General features: G+C 37.3%; 2 protein-coding genes and 1 long non-coding RNA gene across 4 annotated transcripts; 2 read left to right on the top strand and 1 right to left on the bottom strand.

Moving 5' to 3' along the window:
• Positions 1-1,797: 1,797 nt before the first annotated feature.
• On the top strand, positions 1,798-4,488 carry LOC110055571 (QRFP-like peptide receptor). The gene has a single exon (XM_020761962.2). It carries the CDS (start codon positions 2,220-2,222, stop codon positions 3,285-3,287), a length of 1,068 nt encoding a protein of 355 aa, XP_020617621.2. The 5' UTR covers positions 1,798-2,219; the 3' UTR covers positions 3,288-4,488.
• Positions 4,489-7,169: 2,681 nt separating this feature from the next.
• Positions 7,170-10,177, bottom strand: LOC110055617 (uncharacterized). 2 transcript variants are annotated; one of them, XM_089272469.1, is made up of 3 exons: positions 9,814-10,177; positions 8,804-9,096; positions 7,170-7,310 (listed from the first exon to the last, which is right to left on the bottom strand). In XM_089272469.1, the coding sequence occupies exons 1-2, from the start codon at positions 9,971-9,973 to the stop codon at positions 8,846-8,848; spliced, it is 411 nt and encodes a 136-aa protein (XP_089128595.1). In that variant the 5' UTR covers positions 9,974-10,177; the 3' UTR covers positions 7,170-7,310; positions 8,804-8,845. The 2 variants fall into 2 exon arrangements, with proteins under 2 accessions (XP_089128595.1, XP_089128596.1); XM_089272470.1 differs by lacking the exon at positions 9,814-10,177 and adding an exon at positions 9,178-9,289.
• A 4,617-nt stretch (positions 10,178-14,794) lies between these two features.
• Positions 14,795-15,449, top strand: LOC110055544 (uncharacterized). The gene is made up of 2 exons (XR_002297361.2): positions 14,795-15,020; positions 15,213-15,449. It is a non-coding gene; the product is annotated as an uncharacterized LOC110055544 (long non-coding RNA).
• The last annotated feature ends 3,244 nt before the right edge of the window (positions 15,450-18,693 follow it).

Raw genomic sequence — 18,693 nt, 5'->3', positions numbered from 1 at the left:
TTTGCTGCCTTGACACAAGAAGATAAGTATAAAAGTTGGTAAAGGCACAGAACTATTTTCATAAACGATTTGAAATTCAAATTTTTTTCACTTGAATTGTGACTTCGTCTAAAATACCACTTGAAAAACACAGCATCCACCTTTTAGAGTGAGATTTAGAATTTAAATGCTCTTAAGTCCAATGGAGATATATCTTCCATATTTCTCGCAGACCGTCTACTTTCTTATGATCTTCATTTCCTCCAGCTAAACCGGCAATCCAGAAAAACGCAGCTCTGTCGGAATTGCTAATTTTTCAATTTCGTGTCATTGGAAGCAGAGTCGCAAGTGGCCACAAGTTTCCACGTTGTATCGACTTACTATTTCGTTTGGCTAGGAATGGTGTGCACATGCGTTGAATTGTGATTATACATCCATTTAGATCGAGATTTAATTTTCACCTAAATCAACGCAAACCTTCCGTGGTCTGTCTGACTACCCGACGTAAACCGCTCAAGTTGGACTTATATTACAGGCACTCGATAACATTTTTTGAAACCAGTGGTTTCAAACTGAATTTGACAACCATTGTGATGTTAACCTTTACACCAGCTAGTCCAAGTCGTTCTCCAACCCGAAACAGGGACCGAACCTTGCAAGACTAAGCAAGCCTTTACAAACTGTAAAATGATTTATTTTTGTTATGGAAACTTATTGGGTGAACTTGCAAGAAAACCTGCCAGACCGTCTCGTCAGCAAACGCAACTGGCTTATTTGCCCGAATTCATATTTCAAAACCTGTAACTACTTCACACTTAAGCTGGAAACAGTCTTACGAATGCCATTGGCAATCTAGATTAAAACACAGAGAAAAAATGTAGCAAAATACAAATTTTGAAAGTAATGTAATGCAGATTTTAAGGCAAAGACAATGGTACCTTTTTTTGAGAAAAACACTGGCTATTCTTTGTTGGTTGCTTAGCATATTTTATTAACCTATATTAATAGATGCACTGTTTGAACAAGAAACGATTTAAACAAAAATAATGTCAAGACACTGAAACCTCCTTCGTCTGTCTGCTCTCTCTGTCTGCCCTCCTTTTTATTTTTCCAGGATTAAATTTCCTTCTTGTAAGCCACTAACTTAATTTGTTCATGTTAAAATCAGGCAATTCTTTGTTTAAAATAAATGGAGCAATTTTGCAGAGTTTACACAGACCAGAGTTATCTTTAACAGCCATCGCACAAGCGGGAGTAATTTTAATTTAGAAATTATAATGCAATCCCTCTCACGACAGATGGCTGTAGATGTTTTGGCACGAAATTTGGTATGCACAATACAGGGATGACAGTCAATCAGTGAAAACTGAAGTAAAGAAGCAATATTTTCGTTTTTATCGCGCAGAGGAAATGCCTGCCTATAAATATTGTAAAATTACCTTTAAAAATTAGCCGGTTATTGGCACTGTTCAGTTTATTTTACTAATGCAACTGTACTTCCATTGCTGTGAAATTAATAATTTAAACCAATTACCTCACGAAAGTTCCGGGCGGTAGGAAGGTCTTCGGCAAAAAAGAAAGATTAGGTTTTTTCAAAATGCTAATGGTGATATTGAAATATCTTAAGATTTGAATGCTTGTGCTCCACAATTCTGCGTGCGTATCAAAGAGAATTTTTTTCGTCATAATCTCTTCGTCGCCTGTTTATTACTCAGGTCAACGTTTTCAACTCAGTTGTTTAAAATTACAAGATACAATTGTCAGGTTTTGACCTACGGAGATATATATAGTTTAAACTAACTATTGTTTAATAAATTTATGAGATGTTAATTTCCCCAGTTTTTTTGTTATTGCCAAAGGAAACGAGACTATAGTTTGTATTCCGAAAGAAACAATGTTAATTGAACGTGTAAGGTGCAAACTGTGGACGAATCGTTTGCCAGCTCGTTAGTAAGCTTTCGCACATTTCCAATTGTTACAATCATTTTCAATAGCATTAGTTTTAGAATTGTGTCGGATTATAAACAGCTTTAGATGTGTGAATTTTAAATTGATTTCAGGTTTCTAATGAAAGCAATATATCATGTTTATCTCCTGTGCAGGAAAGTCAATCCTTTAAGTGGACTCATCCAGTATTATTCAGCGTTTGCGGATAAAGTGCTACTAGCCATTTTATGACATAAAGATCTGCAGTTACAAATACTAGTATCTCCAAATTTACGGATCATTTGTAATCAAAGATGTCCACCAATGACACGATGAATAATGCGTCACATCCGTGTGGTTTTCCCGCAGACCCGTCAACAGAGAAAGCGTGGAAAACGTTTGCGTACTCCGTCATTGGCTTCGGCTCTTTACTGGTGAATTCCCTCGTTATCCTCATCATTTTCAAGATCCGTGGCATGAGATCCACCATAAATTACTTCATATTAAACATGGCGGCTTCTGACGTCCTCTTCACTGTCTTTGTTATTCCGCGCTTGTTATCAGATCTTCATTCAGCGCCATACAGATGGTTTGTGGGGGGAGTGCTCGGCTCCTTCCTTTGCAAGTTTGACTTCTTCATCCAAGATGTCTCGACGGCCGTTTCCATCCTCAGCTTGGTGGCGATCGCGGTTGATCGTTTCTACGGCGTGGTTTTCCCGATGAAAGCGAGCTTAATGAGCAGTGGTGCATTCCGCCGTAGGATTTTGGCAGCCACTTGGTTTGTGGGCGCTCTGTTGCACTCGCCATACTTCTACGCTTACAAGCTCTACGATGACGCTTTCTGCAAGTACAACTGGAGTCCTTTCCTCGATCACGACAAGACGTCAACAGTTTATTTTTTGATAATGTCTATCACCTTCTTTTCCTTCCCAGCCACCATTCTGACAATCGTCTATAGCATAATCATCATTACTCTGAAGCGCCAAAAGTTCCCGGGCAACCAGTCTGTAAAAGACAAGAAGAGGGTCGCCAAACGCAACCGAAGCGTATTGCGAATGGTCGTCGCTGTCGTAATTGTCTTCATATGCTGCTGGTTACCCTTCAACGTATCGATGTACATCGCTCTCTTTCAATGGGGCCCCAATGTCCCATGCTATGCCAGTTCGTTATTTTTCTGGGTTATTTTTATTGCCTATTCAAACGGCTGCATAAGCCCCTGCCTGTATTTTATCTTCAATGAAAATTTTCGCCAAGGATTTACAAAAGTATTTTTCCGCGGAGGAATCCGCGGTTCCATTCGAAGTAACCTGCGTTCCACTCGTCGCCGGACGGATGACGTAAGCCTCTCTACTGTTGAGCGGGTCCGACAACAGAGCATTTAAGGTCCTGTCACCACGAAAAGGAGACGTTTAAAATGCACCGCAATAACGCAACAGGAAGACTGACCTGGTAGAAATGGTGTAATTTTGAAAAAAGAAATCGACAACTGGCAGGAAACCGCGAAGAGTTATCGAACATCAACAATAGGGAGCAGGAAAAAAACAATTGGCTTTAAACCGAGGCTGGCTCAAAGCTTTACTGGTATTCGTTTGATATTTCAGTAAAACATCGTTGATGTTCAGCATGAACTGAATATCAGTTAAGAATTGCTCACTAATTCCAAGTTTCGAAATACTTTGTATGTTATGTTTTAAAAAGGCAAACATTGAGACAGAGAAAGGGCGAAATTCAATTAACTGTCTTGCTAAGAACACAGGGATCTAGGAAGAACCTTAATGTTATTTTATTAGTTGTGAAAATGACAGATACTGTACATATATGTACGGTAATTACGATTTTAAGATTGCAAATACTGTGCATTTTTCATCCCGTGAACATAGACGATTTAATAAACGTTTGGAAGATTTATTGTAATAGCGCCTAAAGAAAATTTCCACGCTCAAAGTGCTGGTCCTCCAATATGAGCCGTTTTTTGTTAAACTTAAAAAGAAAAACATAATTTACAACATTGAACTCATCGTTTCTTAAATTTTAGCTGGGTAGATGTAAACAAGTTTAAACAAAACTAACTTAACAGTGCATTTTATGCAGCTGCACCTGGTATCATTGCGAAATGTTGCATGTACATTCATAAAAGATTAGCTGTAAGCATATTTTATTCCTTGAGTTTTGAGTTTACATATTATTAGCAACGGCAACATTGAATCATTTATCTTTCCAATATTAATACTTTGCTCAACTAATTACATCGGCGCAGAACATAATGGTTATTTCATGGGTTTTCTTTGTAATGCTTTGCGAATACTAGTTGAGGAATTTTTCAAGAAAAGAATATCATTACTTAGTATAAAATAAGCCCTTCAGCGGGAAATGGTATCAAATATTAAAATAGCTTCGCGGAACTGTTTTAGCCGGTATGCCGTAAGGAAGCTTTGGAATAATCGTATTATAACCAATAAAAATGGCCTGCTAGAGGAGAAATTTGTAAAACATATAGCGGAAAATTATATTGGTGTAAGTCATTAAAAGTAGCGTGCAATAGACTTTAAAAGGAATAAAACTCACTATTACTTTTATGGCAAATTTTATGGCATTTTCAAAGTAACTATTTTCTAATTTCCAGCCTGTTTTTAAAAAAAAAAAAAACAGACGAATCAACAAATACCGTTCTTAATTGTTGTTGTTGTTTTTTCCTGTTTTGGGACATGTTTGACTGTTGCGAAAGAGTGGGCACACTTACACTGTATACTGTATACAACTCTACATGACGCAGTGAGATGGCGCTCACCGTCCGTTTTCCACCCCTTCCCCTCGCCACGATGCTGTAGCAATTCACCAGTACTCCTGCATATATAAGGAGAGAGGCACCGTGAGAGTCAAGTGTCTTGACCAAGTACGCGTTAACGGAAAACCGCTCTACATACGATATATAATATGACTCTGCAACAAGGAGAAAAGCAACTTTCACCTTAGAACAATACACCATTTGCCTACGTTTATTGACGAATCCTTAGCTCAGAGTAACAAGAACTGAACTTGAGAACAATGAATAAGAAACAAACAATACTAGAAATAAAGAACGAAAACCTCATTTAAAGTCTATAGAAGTAAAATATTGCCACAGCAGCTGACATATCGAATGATACTATTGTAAAAACGATATAAAGCTTAAAGACCCACTACGACAGAGGAATGTGGCAAGGAAGATTTCGCTCTGAAAACGCATCAAATGTTTCCCGTACACACTACGCCGGAGGAATTTAAAAAACGCCACAATCACCCGTCATTTTCGATTTGCGTTTGAGGAAAACTCGGATACGGAAATCACGTGATTATTGTGAGGTCATCGTTTTCAAAAAGTTCAGTTTTAAAAATGTCTGCTGTCCACACGAAAATGAAAAGCACTGTTTTCAATTCCCTCCGGTTTTAAAAGCGTTTTCGAAAAGCTCCGTTTTCGCGACGGATCAGTGTGGACGGTAGGCCTAAACGTAGAATTAGCTGCGTTTTCAAATTCCCCCGGATAGTAGTGTGGACGGGGCCTAGGGTTAATGATTACGCCGAATTCAAGCACTGTTCTTAGACAAGGTAAGACAGGTGTCAGGTCAAATTAACACTAAGACATACGCTTACAGAAGACTAAGGCACCGCAATATAAAAGGAAAATATTGAACTAACCGAGCCTCAGGTCTGAGTGCTAACTTAAGACCTTGACGAGACAGACTGCGTTTTGTAATTTTACATTTTTAAAACAAACATTGTGTTTGGTTTTCTAAAAATTAAAAAAATATATATCTTCAATAACCGTAACGTTGCTCAAATCAATTTTGAGCTGACTTAAATTAAACGGTACAATCCGTGCTATCCAGCCCAGTTTGTCAACTGCATAAAAACGCAGCTGAAATTGCTGAAAGAGATAAGACGAGTTTTTTCGGCTAAACTTACAAATTGATTTACGCGGTAGCCTTACAAAGAAACGAAAGTTAATTGCCTGTTTTATTCCATCCACAAAATGAAAAAGGCAATTACAATTTTTAAAATATCGTTCAATGATTCGGGCAACGACACTTAAGAGAAAACATTACAAAATAATGCTGTTGATGTGATTTCCAAAACTCGCAAAAAAAGTTTCTACTTTTTATGAAGCTCTGTGTGATTAGACGCCCGAATGGGTGTCTGTAGGCCGTTCAGTGGTTACTTCAGTGAGTTGGAACCTGAAGCACTACCGTGTGCGTACCGTGTAATCGTACCGTACCGTATAAAGTGTACCATTTGTATCTGCAGCTGCTCTTATGTATCGTAGGCGCACCGAAAACGCCGCGGTAGTCAGCGGGATAGCGTTTTCGGCCTTTCCTTTTAAAGACTTTCGTCTCGAATACATGATTGCTTCTGTAACACGTCCAAACGGTCCATCTTCAAACACAAATGTCACTGTTGCTTATCAGCCGATCGCTGAAAGAACTTTTTCTTTTAATAAGATTAAGTTTTAGATCTTACTAGATTGGGGCTGTTGATAGAGGTCATTGAGTATGCAAGCTTTCAATTCAACTATCTTTGTGAACGTTTATGTTTGTCACGCATTTTGAGTTTGTTTGCATCCCGATTTCAACACTCACACATTCGGGCATTGAGTAATTTTTTCGGGCAAGAAGGTCACCACCCTCCCAAGTCCGAAGGTGCCCGTACGCCTATGCCTGACACAGAACTCTCTTGATTTTCTGTATTCCGAAGTAACTTAAAGATATTCCGGCTAAACTTACTTGGATATCGTTTTAGACCCAGTTGAACAAATTCGGGGATCATTTCGGAGCAGGTTCCTGATTTTCGTAGAACGTAAAATACTTTGGCTGTAGTTTTTGAGAGCGCAGCTGTGATGCTGAGATGATCGAGCTAGTCAAAAACATAAGAAGGCAACTGATTCATATTTTAGTGTGCTTCACTTATGAAATTTGGGGAGCACGAAAGAAACGTTAAATTTGATTTTGGTGCAGTCGAAAGAAATTCTAGGTTCTTGACTGCTTTCTAAACTTCCCAAGTACATCACAACTCGACGATGTACGGCTAAAAGCAATGATAAATTAATCATTTTATAACATTGCCAATAGATAGATGGCGAAGCGACCTTAATTTTGAACACTAATGGGTATATTCCATTGAAATCTTAATGATCGGACAAACACAATACAGGCGTTTTGTTACCTTAAGAAAACTAAGGCCATATTTCACCTTCAAGGATGCCATGACAACAGAAAATATATAAAACAGAATACATTTTAATGCCGCGTTTTTATTTATCTAAGTAATACATTATTTATCTGTTTCCTTAATTTTTCTAACTTTCCATTTACTTGCTTTTCTTTTTGCTATGAACTTTCTTCTATCTCTTGTTGGCATTTAACTTCTGGAACCTAGAAATGAAGCGGAAGTAGTTGTAAGATCGAAATACATGCATTATCATCAACCAGCCCACCCTGTTTATCTGTTGCTGTTGTTGATGTTGTTGTTTTTGTTTGTTTGTTTGTTTTCCTTCTTGTTTTAAGTTTGCAGTTTTTTGTTGATTAGATCCTTATCGGCGTGCTAAGGAAGGATGGGGAGGTTGAGTAACTTGAATTTTAAATTGCCTGCAATGAAAATCGGCTATAAGTAAAAAACGAAAACTGAAGCATTCGCCACAGACGACGGTTTTTGCTTGCAGCCCTAATAGACGGATTCTGCTAACGTGTTTACATCCTTGTTGCCACTCAATTCAGATCATGTGATGATTCATTTGGGAGGTTACAATTGCTGCGTTTGTACATACTCCCATGCAATCAGTTGCGCGTAGCAAATTGCACAATTATACCCTCCCAAATGAATCATCACGTGGTCTGGATTGTGAGGCAACAAGCATGTAAACACGTTGACCGAATCCGTGTAATGATTTATTTACTTGCGTATTGGTACCATGATAACTGTTCATTGCTGGCTGCGCTCACTTACGATGCGCTTGAACTTGGAAAACTCGCAATTTGATTGGCTGCACAACATCATTAAATAAACACGAGAAGTGTGCGGCGATATTTATCTGAACCCTGCGATACAAATATATTCCCGCCGCTTCAACGGAACGTGCTACATGAAATGAGGGAAATAAAGCTCAAATCGCTCTCTCAACATCAAGCCCTGCAGCTAGATGGGAATAATTTCCCGAAGGCAAACACAATGCTAGCAAAAAGAGCCATTATGAAAGCAAACTCGAGAAACCGTACAGTAATTACAAAGGCAGCTAAGTGCGACGGATTAAACTTCAGAATTATATAGTTATTTCCGAAGGTGTAAAGACGGGAGAAAGGATTAATTTAACTGTTTTCAGACGAAATGACGGTGTTAGATTTACAATCAGGTACATTGCGTCACCCAGTGTATTCTTCCAAACAGGTTATCAGTCTGAATTATAGCAAAAACAAAAAACAAACAAACAAACAAACAAATCAGCTATTTTTGCTCGTAATGATTTAATCGAGAGAGTGCTGAAAAGAAAAAGATGAAGCAAATATTTCATAGGATTGATATTTCGTGTTATTTCACGGACTCAGCTTGTTTTGTCATTTACGTCTCACAAGTCCTTGTTTGGTTCACGCACTGTTACTATTTAAGTTGTGCTTTGCAAAACGAAATAACAGCGTAAACCATAACGCCTATTACTTAAACTTCCTCACATAATTATATTTTAGCTTTAGCGCATAAGGAGAAATGATAATAGGCGAAATTCCGATGACATTGTGATATTATCGATAGCATGTTAAATTAACTTTTCATTCAAAATTTCTAACATGTACTCTCACAAATTAAAGACAACCAGATGGAGTTTGATCGAATTTGTACGAAAACTAAATGTTGAATAAATCAAACACAAACTAACCTTCTCAGTAACACTGATAAACTTGAAATCGTTTGGTAGCCTTCACTTTCTCTTTCCACAACCATATCTACCACATGATGGAGGACCAACCCATGTCTGTGCTCTTTTCAGTTGCAGTTGACGAATCTTAGATGTAAAGAAACCTTTAGGAAACGCCTTTTTATGAGCATAGATTTCTCGTTTACCGCAGCCGAATCTCTCGCAAGGAGGCTGAATAATTCCAACGTTTCCTTTCTTGCTGAATGTCTCGGGCGCGGAGAATAAAGGATTATGGACTTGTTTGATCATTTCACCTGCAAGTAATACGAATGAAAAATTGTAAAACTCAAATCCACTTTACCTCTTTTCGCGGATGTAATCTTGCGGATAGCTACCTTTAAAAGTTGAGGAGAGCAAGTTATTACATAATATTTCGCGGCCACTGTTTTCGAAACTTGGCCATGCTTGGCTTTCAAAAGCCAAGTAAAACATTTGTAATCGATATCTGAAGTTTCTACTCGAAATTACGTTTAGTTGTTTTCAAGCTTTTGTTAAAGTAAGATTCCAAACTAGCTTTTAGTTTCGTTTTAAACCTTTCTTGATATACCAACATACAAAAGCGAAACCAGGTTGGTTCAATCAGATCTTACGTAAAAAAAAATTCGATTTCATTGTTGAATTGTTTTAAAAAACACTAAGGCTAATTTGTGTCTGAAGCACGGTACTAGAACGAAATTCGTCTTGGAAACTGAATGAATGTCAATTTCCTTTAGAAAAAAGAGAAAGGAAATGGTGTCCTTTTGTTAGAAAAAGACCGGACTAGATTTGAGGACCTTTAAATGAAATATCTTCGACTGTCGTAAGATTACAGTTTGTTCCGTCTCTTCCTTTTTTCTTTCTCTTTTACATGGTTATTTTCAGCCAAGCATTATTACTGAGAATTTTTTTTCTTCAATTTTTGCCTACGTGTAATACTATTTTGAAAGCAGTTTTAACTATCGTTATAGTAAATCATTAAATAACTTTCCCACCTTCGTGCATGTCTACATCTGGATACTCAGTCGTGGTTATATCTGCTGCTTCGTAAGTATCTACATCGTTTCCGTCATTTAAAAAGGCTAATCCATCCGAGAAAATGTTAAAGAGCAAAAGATAGGTGATAAATAACTTTAACGAAGAAGTAGACGCCATTGAGGTGGCAGTAAAACAAAGCTTGTTGGAACTACGTTTAGTTGATCGTCCATTTATGTAGGTTATGGCGTATCCGGTGACCCTGCAGAAGGATTATTTGCCTTTTCGTCGCTGTTTAAGAGTCTTTTGTTCGCTGATGTTTCAATGAATCCATCAGAAACTGGAGCGATTAAAGCGCTACTTTCGCCCTGACCTCAAAGAAAACATTTAACAAAGGACTAATAGCTGTGAACTTGGTATTAATTTACTTTGTGAATGTGAAAAAGTGAAAGCTTTCGGCAAATGCTAAATGAGAACAGGATGACAGTCGAGGAAGAAGTTGTTACAATCAACGCAAATACTGAACTTACGACAAAGAAACTTACGAAAAGCACAGTATCCCAGCTTGTCAGGGAAATAAGAGCAAAGTAAATAAGTTCAAACTCTTGTAATCCATTAAAAGCGTCAATTAGAATTTGCATTTTAACTTATTTACAAGTTTCTCTTTTCTGTTCCAGTTGACATCATAGACCAAATTTTACCATTCATTTTATTATAAGGTATTCATATTTCATTTTAAAGTAACAAAAACCTGATGAACCTTTCCTTAACGAGTCACTTAATTTATTTCGAATGTTTCTCAGCTGTATATATGTGGGTTGTAGTGCTTCCTGATTTCTTTGTGTATGGGAAAAGAAACCGGCATACGGTTTGGTTAGAATCTATTAAAAATTCATGTTAAAAAAAATGCTCTTTCGCTGACGAAGTTTCTGTCCACTGTAGGATATTTTCCGCGGCGAGACAATCGCCTATCGACTCTTGGTCGAGGTGTTAAACGGAAACGAATTCTGCAAACGGATTTAATCTATATCATCCTTTAAACAAGCACTTTATGTCAATTTAATGGAAGCACGTAGTCGCTGTATTAATAGATACAAAAACGCAATTTCCATTCTTTTCGACAAGATCAAGTCACATCCGCATTTCAATTTTGTCCACTTATTGTTATCAGATGCAAGTGTCAAGATATCTTTTCCTGGGTGCAAAGAAAGGAAATTATGTTTTTTCAGCTCTTTGGCAAGCAGGATCTTTCAAGGCTGAATGTCCTAGGATGAAAGATAATAAAAATCATCCGAATTGGTTGATGTACATGGGTCAGTTTAGCTTTAGATAGTCATGAACTTGACGTGTAAAAGACTTATAGTCACATTTTTTCAGCCTAAAATATCAGATGAAATGATTAACTGAGTAAACGAGAAATTTGAGCGCAAATAACTGGCTGCAGTAACAGAAACGATAAAGAAAGGCAGATTCAAAGCATGCATGTCAAGTGACTCGATCTGAGAAATCGGTTTCGCATCGGTTTATTTCTCTCAGTGGCACTTTTCAGCGTTGCTATAATGCCTTAAATTTAAGATATTCAGTCTTCGGCACGTAGACATACATGTAAACACGACAAGCATACAGGCTCTGTTATAATCGCTGAAATAACGCGATAGCCAGCGATTAAGTAATCGAACCTCACAAATAGTGCTTTATGTTTGCTAATGATTGACGTGATTTCTTATTGAATAGATCAGGCTTTTTGGCGTAACGGACATGGTTAAGCTAAGATAATCAGCTCATTGGTTCATTCGAACTGAGAAAGCATAACATTAACACCTAAGACATCGCCCACCTTTCCAACTACATTAAGTATTTTTCGTTCAGAGTGATCTGAGCATTTGCGACAACGTTCCTATTACTGCTGTCGCTGTTTTTTGTTTTGTTTTGTTTTTTTTTCCTGAGTTAGGATTTGAAAGAAGTCTACGTAAGAGCCGACTGACTACCAAACTAAACGTGTTCAACGAAAATAATGACAACGAAGGTGTTTGTTTGCTTGTTTGCTCTTTTCCCATTTTTCAGGATGTTTAAACCTTACTACAATCAATGGTCATAGAAGCAGAACCTTCCTTTCAAGTACATACAACCCACAGCCTGCAATCTACCTCCTGAACCACTTGATTTTGTACTAAACATTTACACGACATCACTTACCATGTACCGCTAATTTAAAATTTCTTACTCAAATTGTACTTCTAGCATAAAATATACCACGCATATGGGTTTCCTAACAAAGCACAAGAAACTGCGGAACCCTTGATATTCTTTTTTACCGATGTAATACACATTTCTAGATTAGCAAAGTAACTTGCTATTTTGCAGCTAAATATTTGGTCTTAGGCTATCAAAAGCGGGAGAGTTCACAGGCACTCCGATTAAACTGAATAATAAGTAAATTGTACTACAATAAATCGTTCAGACAGCATAAAAAAATGTCAGCTGAAACATATGTTCTTTTAAAAGCCGTGTTTTCTTAATTGCAAGGCGTGGAAAATGACTGAATATATATTTTTTCTTTTAGGTGATATATCTCCGTTAAAACGCTTTGACATATTTGTTATGTCCTGAATAAGTTGGGGAAAACATAATTTTGTAAATTTTTAGGCAATAGTCAGTTAGCAATTCTGACATGTGCAGACATCTATTGAAACTATTCCAAAAAATTTACATGATTCTGATAGGTCATATGGAACCCAATGCTAAAACTAGAGTTGTGACCTGAGGAAGCCCGAAGTAGGAGGCTAACCACAAGGTGTTAATAATCTTCATTACTCCGTTGTCATCTCCCTGTCTTACAACAAACCTTACCTTCATATAAATCAATATTACAACCGACTACTTAATAGAAATGCCTATAGTTTTAACCACAGAAAAATTTCTTAACAGTGAGTGAAAGAGAGCTTTAGGATTGCCTGCCATGAACTTTTGGTGTATTTTGCTATCGACCACAAGGATCCTCTATGCATACTTCTTGGCTTTCTTTTCAATTCAGTTTTGTCTAATGGTCTTAGAGCTATGAGTCATTATCAAAAATAAACCAAGCCGATGAAGATAAAACTTTCAGTTGTGAACTTTACAGTGCGCATAAGTTTAAATTTATGGTTAATGCATTGCGCATCCCTACTGCGCACGATTTTTGCGTCATTAGCGCGCACACATGAGCGCGTGCCCGTACAAAACGTAAGAGATTTCCCTCAAACTAAACTCGATAGCGAAATAAATGCTCTTTCTCTCTTAAAAGGAGCAAGGTGACCCCCACTTTTTATTTCCTAATTTTAATGAGAACAATATCCTCAATAACTGAGAAAAACATTAGCAAAAATCTATGGTTACTTTTTTGGCAAATGAAATAAATACTACAGATGGAGACACTGAACGGGCCTAACAACGCATGTCCAAATTATGTTTCCTTTGAAAGGATAAAAAAATGCAGGGTATGAATAAACAATCAAAGAAACTCAAACTCTCCGTGACATAACACGCTGCATTGAAAGATAATCGAGCTTATTTATTCCGCACGGAAATTACCAAAAGTCGCCTAAATAACCGTATTTGTCAGCATTGTGGCGTGAGAACAAGCACAGTGACCCCCTCTTTTTACTACGTTTTTAATATCTCCTCGACCTGTAGCAACAGCATACCAAGTTTCATCGGAAATCTATGGCGGTTTCTTTTACTAGGGAATCACCTTAACTGAAAGTAAACTAAAAATACATTATTTCTTATTACCGCTGTTGCTTCAGCAACAAGCAGTAATTTTCCTTTAATTGCTTACGGACACCGGTAGACTAAGCTATGTTTAATGGTTTTTCTCCAACAAAATACTTAAATTAGCTATTTAACTACAGGTTCATTTTAGCTATAAAGCTTTCTGAAACAACGCCGACGTGAAATTGAGTCATTATGAAAGAGATAGGTTAATCTGAATGTAATAATGTTTGCCTTCCTCGAAAAACAAATTTTGTCTCATTGTCTAAACTTAGTTTTAATGTTCGGGTTTTCATATTTCGTTCATCGGAATCTATCACCGAATTTATATCCTAACGCTACTCTTGCTCAGCCTACCAGCCTTAAGCCAATAACGTAAATGTTAGTTTAAACATATCCATGATACGAATTCATTTCAAATATAGCTCTCAACAAATATTTGCTGATAGAAAAGTAAAGGTTCTGTTGTGTGAAGAACTAAAAGAGAGCTTTTAATTTACGCGTAGGTTTCTCTGCTGACAATTGGAATTTAGACTGACCTGAGGTCGAAATCTATCATGATGTCGACTCAGACTCATTTTATCCCGACCCTTTTAAATTACAACAAACATCACCTTCATATAAATGAATATTACAATACTACGCAATGGAAAGGCCTATAATTTTAACCAGAGAAAAAACTCTTAACAGTGAGTGAAAGAGAGCTTTAGGATTGCCTGCCATGTATTTTGCCTGAGAAAGGCCCAAAACATATTTATGCCCGAGAATATAAACTGTATTACTATTATTATCACTTTGAAGGGCATTGAGAAAATAAAAAGTGAAAAGAAGTACAACAAAACAATTTGAACAATCACGCGAGCGATTACAAGTTGAACTGCTTTTATTTACCCTCAATAAAAATACACAATATATCAAGCTAAGCTGACTATAAATTGCAAAGTCTTGCCATTTGAGTTTTCTACAATTGTAAAAGACGTGAAAGGAAAGTTCTATAAGCCTTAAAAAGTGTTGAAATTAATTGCACAATTACTAAACTGTCAGCGGGCTAAAATACATTTTAGCCCGCAAAATTCTCCATTTTAGACCGCAAAATGCGCCACAATGCCCGACAAAGTCATAATAAGAAAACAATATAACAATATTATAACCGCGTTCTATTCAGCTTTGTTCTGCAACGTCATTTCAAAGTCTCAACAACATGTAAATTCGTCCAATCTTTAATAAGAGTTGCCTATTTAACCTGAACCGTTTATTACAGTATCATCACAACCTAGAAGAAGGGCAGGAGTAAAGTCAAATTACCTCAGAAGAAAGGCAAAACATGGCAAAAATGGCTGCCAAGTTGATTACGTACTTAGCCTGCACTCTTCTCGTGTTGGCACCATTTGTAACCAAATCTGATGCTTTTGGAAACGGACCCTCTGTTACTTGCCCGGATGGGAAGAAATCGTGCCATGAAAAAAAAATGTTAATGGTAAGAACCTATAAATAGTTTTTCTTTTTTTTTTTTTTTTTTGTTTCTTTTGTTTTTTACATTTCGCTCAATACTGAGAGCTGCCATTTTGTATAGTTTTTCAATTTGATTTTTTGACCGCTTTCCTCAAAGCTAGAGAGCGAAAACAATATCAATTGCTTTCATATATTTCGCACCCTTTTCCCCTTGTAGGACAGAGACGACAATGCTCTTCGAGCCAAGCGCCGATTGTGTGATGCTGCTGAACGTATGGGCTGTAGAACTGAACGCTGAGTGACGCTAAGGACGAATAAAAGCTTATTAAACCACCAGCAGTCTTGGCCATGATGAAAAGATACCGAAATAATAAATTTGAATGAAGTCACAAATAACATTGTTAAGCATATATAGTGCATGACATGTAAATTAAAATTGAACGTTTAAAAATTATGTAGTTATGGTCTTGTTTTTTTAAGTAAAATAAGCAGTTTTAAAGTGGAACTCCCTAAAGTGCAGATATACATGAGTCAGCTTTTTATAGTGATGAACTTGACGTGCAAAAGACTTATAGTCACATTTTTTCAGCCTAAAATATCAGATGAAATGATTAACTGAGTAAACGAGAAATTTGGGCGCAAATAACTGGCTGCAGTAACTGTAACGATAAAGAAAGGCAGATTCAAAGCATGCATGTCAAGTGACTCGATCTCAGAAATTGGTTTCGCATTGGTTTATTTCTCTCAGTGGTACTTTTCAGCGTTGCTATAATGCCTTAAATTTAAGATATTCAGTCTTCGGCACGTAGACATACATGTAAACACGACAAGCATACAGGCTCTGTTATAATCGCTGAAATAACGCGATAGCCAGCGATTAAGTAATCGAACCTCACAAATAGTGCTTTATGTTTGCTAATGATTGACGTGATTTCCTATTGAATAATAGATCAGGCTTTTTGACGTAACGGACATGGTTAAGCTAAGATAATCAGCTCATTGGTTCATTCGAACTGAGAAAGCATAACATTAACACCTAAGACATCGCCCACCTTTCCAACTACATTAAGTATTTTTCGTTCAGAGTGATCTGAGCATTTGCGACAACGTTCCTATTACTGCTGCCGCTGTTTTTTCTTTTTTTGTTGTTGTTTTTTTTTTTTCCTGAGTTAGGATTTGAAAGAAGTCTACGTAAGAGCCGACTGACTACCAAACTAAACGTGTTCACCGAAAATAATGATAACGAAGGTGTTTGTTTGCTTGCAACCTTCCTTTCAAGTACATACAACCTACAGCCTGCAATCTACCTCCTGAACCACTTGATTTTGTACTAAACATTTACACGACATCACTTACCATGTGCCGCTAATTTAAAATTTCTTACTCAAATTATACTTCTAGCATAAAATATATCACGAATATGGGTTTCCTTACAAAGCACAAAAAACTGCGGAACCCGTGATATTCTTTGTTACCGATGTAATACACATTTCTACATTAACAAAGTAACTTGCTATTTTGCAGCTAAATATTTGGTCTTAGGCTATCAAAAGCGGGAGAGTTCACAGGCACTCCGATTAAACTGAATAATAAGTAAATTGTACTACAATAAATCGTTCAGACAGCATAAAAAAATGTCAGCTGAAACATATGTTCTTTTAAAAGCCGTGTTTTCTTAATTGCAAGGCGTGGAAAATGACTGAATATATGTTTTTTTGTTTTAGGGACCGTTCATTTTTTATGAGGGAGGGGGCGCTGGTGGGATTTGGGAAGCACCATTTAAAAATCGCATGACCCCCCCTCAGCTTACCAATTTTTTCACATGGCCCCCCCTTATAGCGGTCATTTTTTGGGATGACCCCCTCCCCCCCCAAAAAAAAAAATTGAACAAACAATATTTAGATTTCAACTTTTTTAATATTTCTCTATTATCCCCCTACTTCACGTTATTGTGCTCACTATGACGACAATATTTACAATCCCTATACTACAGAGAGCTGTTTAAAAAACAAATCAAAAGAAAGAGAAGTCAATTTCGGATCTCCTAATTATGGCTCGCCCTGAGCGTGTGGCATTTGGCCTCTCATTGGCATCTTCCTCATCTGAATTGATGAGTGCAAGAATGACGTCACTTGAGTATCTTCTCCCCCAGAGTCAATGGCATCATTGTCATTCTCATCATTGTCACTTTCATCCGTTTCACTGCTGTCAGCACTTGTCCTGTTGTCATTTTGTGTCAATGTCCTGGCATTTCTCAGTGTTGGTTGGCCAGCTCTGAGAGGACTCTTCTGCTACAAGCGTGAATGTCTTACAATTGCCTTTACTTTCTCACTCTTGCTGCTTTTCAAATGCTGTTTCAGCCGGTGGTGGTTCAAGTACTTGTTTAGTTCTGAAACACGTAGCTTTTTAAGCTTGGTTAGATCTTCGCACAACTCAGTTCAAGGATAAATCTCATATGATTTATCTTTTGCGTCCCTACTTAACTTTGCCTTTTCTTCTGCTCTCTTTTTCCTTTTAAATTCCAGCACTTCAAGATGCTGAAGATAATCCACCACAAACTTTGATTTGACAATAAACTTATCTGCAAATAGAGCAACGCACTCTGGGTCAGATAAAACCAGCCTGCCACTTCTATGCTCTTTCTTCGCTTGGACCCTTGGCTGCCAGTCATCTGGATCACGCCCTTCTTTTGGGGTCTTCTGGTAGGAGAGGTAGTGGTATTCCGGTAGGCAGGAATGATCAGGAACTGGTTTAGGGTATCTTTCTATGGGTGGTCCTGTCCATTCACAACAAAAAGAACAAATTTCTCCTTCCTTTTCTTGACAGGACAACTTTAGAAACTCCCTGTAGTTCTCCCCCTCCTCATAGTGCTCATTCATAAACTTCTCAATCTTACGGAAGTAACAGTGGCCTGGAACAGAGTCTTTCCTTGCTCCTGCATTGTGATACTGAACCAAGTACGAAGTGTTGTGAAAAAACTGGAAATCTGTTGATGTGTTGTGTGAAACACATTGTTACATTTAATTTACAGATGTCTTTATTTGGAAGGTTTTTACCTCTACTCTAGTGATAGGCATGTATAAATGTTGCCCTTTGAAGGTAAAACAAAAAGCTACACAGTATGAGTGTTCTCAAATCTTGCAAATAGTGGATTACTTTTTATAAATTTTAGCATACTTGTTGCGGTTTAAATTTATCTATGGTTTAAAATTTCTTAATTTTCAATGTCTCAAGTTCATTGTCATAATTCAGAACAAAGAGAAATGAAAATCCAATTGGTTTGAAAATTTTAGCCAAAACTAAATTTAAACCACAACATACCCATGAAGGGCTTTTCCAATCTGGAAAAGAGCGCATTACTACATGAGAATCATGAAAGAGGCTCATTCCAAAATGCGCAATAATGGCGAAAGCGACGAGTCCTGTAAGAAAAGGTTTACAGCTGAACGATCCAGGCAGTTTGACATCTTACAAGCAAAAGCAGCAATCTTTCTAAGTGCGGATGGCTGTTCAGAAAGGGCGAGTGAGTTTTCCATGCCAGGGTACCAAATGAAGCCCAGTGATGGAAGAAAACTGAACTTCTCCATCAAAGAGCACAGAGCAATGGTGGAAAAGTTGAGTGTCATATTGAAAGATGTAAAGGAACACGATTCCACATTCTTTCAGTCCAATGGGCTTGCTTTAAAGCAGGGCGAAGA

This window comes from Orbicella faveolata, unplaced genomic scaffold (genome assembly GCF_042242905.1).
Source record: "Orbicella faveolata isolate gen_17 unplaced genomic scaffold, um_ofav_v1 contig_35, whole genome shotgun sequence".
In the NCBI taxonomy this organism is placed as follows: domain Eukaryota; kingdom Metazoa; phylum Cnidaria; class Anthozoa; order Scleractinia; family Merulinidae; genus Orbicella; species Orbicella faveolata.
This window is presented reverse-complemented; position numbering and strand designations above follow the sequence as displayed.